The 8,674-nt window shown below is 41.3% G+C and overlaps 1 protein-coding gene across 3 annotated transcripts in view; it reads left to right on the top strand.

The window, feature by feature from the left end:
- Positions 1 to 4,249, top strand: part of CHRDL1 (chordin like 1) — a 121,840-nt gene extending 117,591 nt beyond the window's left edge. For 2 of the 3 annotated variants that reach the window (XM_017865631.1, XM_017865630.1), the window contains exon 11: positions 1,774 to 2,389. In XM_017865631.1, the coding sequence (XP_017721120.1) occupies positions 1,774 to 1,904 (131 nt within the window). In that variant the 3' untranslated portion in view covers positions 1,905 to 2,389. Of the gene's footprint in view, positions 1 to 1,773 lie in introns of all 3 variants that reach the window. The other variant, XM_017865629.1, reaches the window with a different exon arrangement.
- The last annotated feature ends 4,425 nt before the right edge of the window (positions 4,250 to 8,674 follow it).

Genomic DNA, 8,674 nt, shown 5'->3' on the forward strand with positions numbered 1-8,674 from the left:
TATTGCTTTATTTATTTATTTATTTATTTATTTATTTATTTATTTATTTTGGAAAGAGGTCCTCACTGTGTGGAGTGAAAGGTGGACCCTTAGTAAGAGAAGTGGGATAGTCTGAATTAGGAGGTAATTATACTATATTAACTCAGTGAGACAGAGGAGGAGAGGTCACTGGGAGAAACATTTCTGAGGTTAAATCAACAAGATCAGCATCAAGGAGAGAAATGAGTTTGGAATGGGTCTGATATTAATAACTTGACTGGGTGAATAGTAATACCATTCACCAACAGTGAAACTGTGAAGAATAAGCAGGTACTGGTGAAAAAGAGTTTCACTTGGAACATGTTTAGATTAATATGCTTAAGAGCCATCTGAGCAGAGTTATCCAATAGGCAGCTGGAAAGAGAGCCAAGGCAGTCAGTTGCTTGTCTTTGGCAGGACTAATAGAAAATAACAGGACAGTATGATAATTCAAATGGAAAAGTTGGGAGTCCTTACATGTGAGTAAGAAAGGAGGCAGAGTCTAGGATCCTAGGATCAATGATGGGACTTTTGAAGTTATATGTTTTAGTTCATACTGTGAACAAGGCATTGTGCTAGGTTCCAGGGGACTTAAAAAATGATTTAGATGTACTCTGTGCCCATGGCAGGATTTGGGGTATATAATGGAGTAGAAGGTATGTGCCTCAAACTGTGTGTAGCTGAAGGAAGTTGGTATGATCCTACAGAGTCACCTAGGAGCAAAGAAGAACAAACCAAACTCCTTTATATAATGTGCATAGCGGAGCGCAGCACATTATAGGGATTCAGTAACAGCTGGTTCCTTGCCCAAATCCTCTTCTCGTTTTTTGTTTTTCCTTCTGTCTTCCTATTGGGTCATAGAGAATGGGGAAAAGAGATAAATCCAAGGGAGAAAGGGGCAGATAATTCAAGCCCATAGGGAAGGTGGGTCATGTTCTCATGTGGCTAAGGAAAAGAAAAGAGGTTCAAGACAGGTTTGGGCTTAAGAGGAGTTGGCTTAACTTGGACTAGGAGTTCTCCAGTTGCAGTACCATGAGCACAGGAATAAAAAGAAGACAAAAGACAGTATCCAGGTGGACAGAGACAACAGGGGATGGAAGGGCTACAGCCAAGTTTACTCTGAGTGGAAAGGGATTCCATGGGGTATATAAGAATGGATGAGGAGCCATGGGAAGTGACTTAGGGTGCTAAGGGGGTATAAGGACAGCATGTGGACATAGGAGAAAGCAACGTCAAGAAGTTTTTAACAAAAGATAGCAGGAATAGAGAAAAGAGTGATACATAATCAAATAGTAATCAAGTAACCCAAACCAATATTTGGGAACCCTAAGGGTGAGCAAAGCCCCAGTAATACAGTAGGTGCTGTTTTCCAAATTGCCTTTTTGACCTGGTGCCAAGTAAGCTGCCTAAATAGCTAACAAGCAGATATTGAAGCATTTTGCAAATGCTAAATATACTGTAAAAATTCCAAGAAAACACTTAGGTTTTGCTCTTGAGGAGGGGCAGTTCTGCATTATTCTTGGGATTCTTACAAATGCTATGGGTTGAAATGAAAACTTCGTTTCCCATTTTCCATATCTGCCACTAGAAAAGGGTTTTGGGGGCATTTTTTGAAACCAACTGACATTTGTATTCCAAATCCACTGGTAGGTCCATGAGTAAGTGGGTAAGCATGGGGTATATTGGTTCTATTCCTAATTTGCTCTGCTCTCCTCTTACACACTCCCAGCCACTTTGTGTTTATTTGCCTTTTAGGCCAGTGGAAGATCTTCACCGAAGGAGAAGCTCAGATCAGCCAGATGTGTTCAAGTCGTGTGTGCAGAACAGAGCTTGAAGATTTGGTCAAGGTTTTGTACCTGGAGAGATCTGAAAAGGGCCACTGTTAGGCAAGAAAGACAGTATTGGATAGGGTAAAGCAAGAAAACTCAAGCTGCAGCTGGACTGCAGGCTTATTTTGCTTAAGTCAACAGTGCCCTAAAACTCCAAACTCAAATACAGTCAATTATTCACGCCATGCACAGCATAATTTGCGCCTTTATGTGGAGTGGTGTGTCAGCCCTTGAACATCTCCTCCAAAGAGACTAGAAGAGTCTTAAATTATGTGTGGGGGGAGGAGGGATAGAACACCACAACACTGCTCTAGTTTCTTGGAGAATCACATTTCTTTACAGGTTAAAGACAAACAAGACCCCAGGGTTTTTATCTAGAAAGTTATTCAAGCGAAAGAAAGAGAAGGGAATTGCTTACTAGGAGTTCTGCAGTATAGAACAATTATTTGTATGAAATTATACCTTTGAATATTTAGAATGTCATGTGCTTTCTTTTAAAAAAAATTAGCTCCTCATCCTCCCCTCCTCCCTCCCTCCTCTCTTCTCTCTCTCACTCTCAAACACACACACACACTACGTCCATATCCACATTAAACTAAAGCTTTATTTGCAAAGCTGGCCAAGGACTCTCATGTTACTTTTTCCCTTGACCTGAATCCCAAGTAGCTTGGAGGTTTTGGTGCCCCAGGAGAGTAAATAATTGTGTAACAAAAGGCTCTGCCCTTAGGCTCCTTTGTGGCTGTTTTAAAGTCACCAACTATAGAGGCAGGGTGAAGATAAGAACACTATTTCATGGCCTCATTCACTCACTTAGAAGTGGTAACATAATTTTTCCCTAATGATACCACTTTTGTTTCCCCCTGTACCTATGGGCTTCCAGAAAGAAGTTAAGTTGAGTAAAATGATCAGAAACTGAAATCACATGTAAGACAAAATAATTGTTGAAGAAAGAAGTTGAATACAAAGTCAAAAGGGCCATCTTTTGCTTTCACATCAAGTAAAATTTACCAAGTAATAGATCAGTACTCACTAATATTTTTGAGACCATAGTTGTCTGGCCCAGAAAATTTATTAAATTATTAAATTCTAGAAGCTCTTTAAAAAGGAAGTTTTCCTTCTTCTCCAATTACAGGAGTTGATTTTTAACTTTGCAAAGTGCTTGGTTCCTCATGAGCATCTGATGTTGGCTCTTTTCAGTTAAGAAATTATTGAATCATTTAGGGAGCTGAATATTCTGATATTTTTATCCTAAACCTTCTACTATCCCTTGCCTTATTCATCAAGCAGGTATTTTAGTTGAGAAATTCTAGAGAGGCTACTCCTAAAAATGTCTACTTGCAGCCGCAATACCAGAAGCATTAAAGTATCCATTCTGTGTCTGGCTTTAGAAATCATCTTTGTGTGGAAGACTTAATTCTTCACAGCAAGGATCTCAGGCATGCCTTCTAGATTTGTTCCCTCTGAGTGGCAGGAATGAACTGTAGAAATGTTTTAAGGACCCAGAAACCCCATATGTCTCATTCCATGACTATAGGTGAGAGAATTTTTCCTAAGAAGATTTGACACCAATAGGGGAAAATGTAAAATGTTCAGTCTCTATGACAACCTGGCATAAAGGAGTCAATTTTTATAAAAGAAACACAACGGCCTTATGGCCAGGGCTTCTGGGGACAAGACTCTCACCAGTTCATCACACACGTTCTCCTCGGAAGAGAGAAGCAGGACATCCCTGTTAAAAGGTCACAAAGCATTTGTGTGTGTGTGTGTGTGTGTGTGTGTGTGTGTGTGTGTGTGTGTGTATGTGTGTTAAAGGGGGGAGGGTGTTATGCAGCTGCTCCCTACATCCCAGAGGTGGCAGTGTTTCCATAATGTGGAGACTAGTAACTAGATCCTGAGGCAAAGAGGTGTTTCTCCTTCTGGATGATTCATCCCAAAGCCTTCCCACCCAGGTGTTCTCTAACAGCTTAGCCTTAAGAGAACATGCAGAGAGTTTCCCTAGATATACTCCTGCCTCCAGGTGCTGGGACACACCTTTGCAAAGTGCTGTGGGAAGCAGGAGCTGAGGAGCTGTGTTAAGTCAAAGTAGAAACCCTCCAGTGTTTGGTGTTGTGTAGAGAATAGGACATAGGGAAAAGAGGCCAAGCTGCCAGTAGTTAGTAGAGAAGAATGAATGTGGTTCTTCTTGTGTATTTATTTGTATCATAAACACTTGGAAAAACAAACACCATAAGCATCATTTAGCAGTTGTAGCCATTTTCTAGTTAACTCATGTAAACAAGAGTAACAACAGTATTACCCTTTCACTGTTCTCACAGGACATGTACCTAATTATGGTACTTATTTATCTAGTCACTGTATTTCTGGATTTTTAAATTAATAAACAAGTTAATTTTGAAAAATCATCTGTAGTCTTGTTGCATAAGTAATTGACTCTCTGGTCAATACTGACCTTGGACAGGGTAATAGGTCATGGGTGGGTGCGGTGGTTTCACAATCACCTTGACATTCTTATACTATAGCATAGTGGTTAAGAGTGTGAACTTTGCAGTCAGACTATTTAGATTTTTAAGCCCAGCTCTGTACTTACCAGCTGTATTTGTCAGTCTCCCCAACTATAAAATGGCATAATAGTGGTATCATTTCCCTTTACCTGTAATCTTGCAGTGAGCTTTAATTTAGTCATTGCATATAAAGTGATTAAAATAGTGTCTGGTGCATAGTGAGTATTCATTTATGACCATGGATATTCATGGATGTCCTGGCACTGAAATTGGCTGTTGATTTCTGATCTCCCTTTAGGTCAAGATACTTAAGAGATTGGGTACAGAAGGCCATTGACTTAGGTTTCAATGCGGCCTCAATTTTGGTCTGCTGCTCACATTATTTTTTTTACAAGCATTTGTATAGGGATCAGAGTAAGAGTTTTGTCACGTATGTTGATCCAAACCAAATCCCCTCAAGCTCCCAATACTAGCTAAATTTGTACTATCACAGAAGCCAAAATATGAGAGTGCTTCAAGAGAATAGTCAAACATGTCAGGTCCTGCTGAGAAGTCAAATAATATAGATACAGAAAAGTATACATTGGTGTTAGCAACACAGAAGAAAAGTGTTGGTGTAGTGATTGGAACAGAAACCAGATGGGAGTGGACTGTAAGAAGTGTGTGGGGAGATGAGGAATTGGAGACAGCAGCTAAAGACAACTCTTTGGAAAAGTTCTGCAGAGTATGGAGAGAGATGGTGAAGGAAGGAGCTGGAGAAGGATATGAGGTCAAAGGAAAGCCATTTTGTCTTAAATGTGGGAGCTATTTGGCCATATCTGAATACTGCGGTGGCAGGGTCCTATAGAAAAGATTGAAAATAATGAGGAAAAGGAGATTAGCCTGTCATGTGAGATGCATAAGAAGCCATGCCTCCATGCTGCACCCCTGCACCCCTGGAACTCACAACAATTCTTGACCCACACCCTGGATGGAATTTTGGCCTCTGGTTGCCAACACTCATGCTGAGCTGTGCGTAGTACCCCTTTACACCCAGCACACTTTCTTCTGGAATGTTGGGCTTTAGAGCCCAATATTGCTCTACCTCCATTGAGGGAACTGCAAATAACTCAAACCAGACAGCTTGGCCCTCTTTCTCCGCTTAGCCACATCCACATTTCACCCAGTCCTGTCAATTTGGTCTCCTAAATGTAGAAAATGTTTACAGGTTTTTCTTCCCTATAGTCTCCGCTCACCTGCTGCCACTGTGATTCCCAGGAAGCACTGAGAAGTTCTGCCTGTTACAACATGTTACCCACCCTTTCATTCCTTTCTTGCTTTGACCCTTGAAGAAGATCAGAATATGACACCCCCAAATATGACACTTTGGCAGAAGGATTATTTTGACCTGTAGGCAATTGAGAACCAACAGATATAGACACAGTTATCTGCCTTCCCCTTATCTGCCTAAAAGCAGGGGATGAATTTCCCTTTGAGAAAGATGCTCCCCTAATATGGTTTGGGTTTGTGTCCCCACCCAAATCTCATGTTGAATTGTAATCCCCAATGTTGGAGGAGGGGCCTGGTGGGAGATAATTGGATCATGGGGACAGATTTCCTCCCTGCTGTTCTTGTGATAGTGAATGACTTCTCATGATACCCGATTGTTTAAAAGTGTGTAGCCCCTCCCCCTTCTCTGTCTTTTCCTCCTGGTCTGGTCATGGAAGAGATGCCTGCCTCTCTTTTGCCTTCTACCATGATTATAAGTTTCCTGAGACCTCCCCAGAAGCCATCGTGCTTTCTGTAGAACCTGTGGAATCATAAGTCAATTAAACCTCTTTTTTTTAGTAAAAATTACCTAGTTTCATGTATATCTTTACAGCAGTGTGAGAATGGACTAATACACCCCCATTCATACCAGGGAGAGAAGAGTGACTCTAATCATTGAAGATTGGAAGTCAGCAACAAGATGAGTTTGCAGAAACAGACTGCTATGGTTTGGATATGGTTTGTTTGGCCTCACCAAGTCTCATGTTGAAATTTGATCCCCAGTGTTGGAAGTGGGACCTAATGGGAGGTGTTTGGGTGATGGGACAGATCACGCATAAATGGCTTGGTGCTGTCCTTGTGGTAATGAGTGAGTTCTTACTCTTGGTTCCTTGGAGAACTGGTAGTTAAAAAGCCTGGCCTCTCCTCCTCTGTCTCTTGCTTCCTGTCTCACCATGTAATCTGCACACACCAGCTTCCCTTCTTCCACCATGAGTGGAAGCCACTGGAAGCCCTCACCAGAAACAGTTGCTGGTGCCATGTTTTTTGTATAGCCTGCATAATCATGAGCCAAATCAACCTCTTTTGTTTACAAATTACCCAACCTCAGGTATTCCTTTATAGCAACACAGACTAAGACAAAGACTTTACTAAACTAGCCCTTACCCTCCGTTAGTTCCCCTGTATATTTTCTAGTCACTTTCCCACATTTTATCCTCCCTTGAATCCCAAACCTTTCCTTTGTTAAAAGGGTGTAAAGGCCCTAAGTGTAACCACTTGAGTATCACTTCCTTTATATGAATTTCTGTGCATGTAAATATTAATAAAAATTGTGTGCTTTCCCTTCTGTTAATCTGTCTTTTGTTAGTTTAATCCACAGTCTCCTAGTTACTGAACCTAAGAGAGTAGAGGAAAAGTTTTTCCTCCCCAACACCTACTTCCATGATGGGCTCTGCTAGAAAAAGAAAAAATGTCGATTGACCGCCTGTACCACCACACATATCACCACTGCTGCCAACTGCCCTATTCCTGGTAGGGGCTCTTGCTGCTGGTCTAGAGATGCCACCACAGTGGTGATGCTCTGGAATCCTCAGCATTCCCAAATGGTACCAGATCCTGTGCACAAGTAGAGAGAGTACCCTCTTTCCTCCCAACCTGTGATGTTACACTTTATCACCTTATGTGAAACCAGTTAACAAATAGTTCTTGAGTGTGTATTATGTGCACCAAAGCAGGGTCTTCCTGTGTCTCAGAGTCTCACAGTTTTTTATGGAAACAAGTCATTCAGATTCTACTTTTATCCCTTTTGCCAGTATGCAGAGTCTGTGCTGAGTACAAGCCTCCAAGACAGACAGACTACTGTTTTCCAAATTCCTCTCCTTTTGGGGGCACATGTACTGCTTCCATTCCCCTCTGAAACCCTCACATAATTTAACATCAAGGGGCCCACCCCACCAGCCTAGCAAACATGCCCAGACACCTTTGAAAGCTCCACATGGGAGAGGTAGCTTCTTGAATGCAAAGCTCCACCTACAGAACACTGTCCCCCAAATATTTCATATGCATGTACAACTTTGTGCCTTTGTATATGCTCTTTCCACCAGTACAGTGTTCTTTCTTCTTCTGTGACTGGCAAACTTTTCTACTCATCCTTCAAACATCACTGCCCCTGTGGAATCTTGCCTGCTCACCTCCTGGTTTGCCACCATGTTCCCTTTCTCCTTATGTACCGTATCTTCCAACCATGGCAGGCAACTCAGGATCCTGGAATTTACCACATTCTCAGGACTTCTGAGCCTTCATACACAGCTCCCTTTGCCTGGAATGTTTATTCCCTGATGTCTCTACTTAACAAACACCTACTAATTGTTAAAAGCTCACACTGCTCAGCTCTGAAAACTTGTCCACCTCCTTCAGGCAGGTTAATTAGTTCTTCCCTACCCCATGCTTCCAGGAAATAATCACCAAAGTATTCTTGTGCCAGCCACTAGAGTAATCAATTAACATTCATGTTTTTTCATTTAATCCTCACCACAGCCCTGTGTGGGAAGTATCATTATTGACCCTATTTTAGACTTGAGAACATTGAAGGCATTCACCTTTTACATGCCATTATATGTAAAAACATGAAATGTTTGCTCAGTCATGGTCTCCATGATTAGATTGGAAGGCGCTGAGAAGTAAGGGACCCAATGTCCAGCACGTCCAGACATTCAGTAAATATTTGCCAAGTGAAGAGTCCATCTGGTGAGATTCTTTCTCCATTTGGGAGAGCAAGCAGTTCAGGGAATACATAAATACGCAGAGGCTAGGCAGATTTTCAGGACATTTTCTCTGTACCCTACTCGAAAGAAAACTAATAAAACTTGCGTTAACAAGTACAAATGAAAAAAGGTTCTTGTTTGCTTTACAAACTGATTTGCTGTAAGATGTCTTTCAAAATAAATGATAAATATTGGATTTACACATTGATTTTTCTAAATGCTTAAAGCAAAATGTCCTTGCATGTGTGGCATAGGCTTCACAGTAATACCAAGCTGTGAAGAATTTTTGCTAAGACTTCAATATTGTGGATAAGTA

The sequence above is a fragment of the Rhinopithecus bieti genome, unplaced genomic scaffold (assembly GCF_001698545.2).
Source record: "Rhinopithecus bieti isolate Rb0 unplaced genomic scaffold, ASM169854v2 scaffold_81483, whole genome shotgun sequence".
In the NCBI taxonomy this organism is placed as follows: domain Eukaryota; kingdom Metazoa; phylum Chordata; class Mammalia; order Primates; family Cercopithecidae; genus Rhinopithecus; species Rhinopithecus bieti.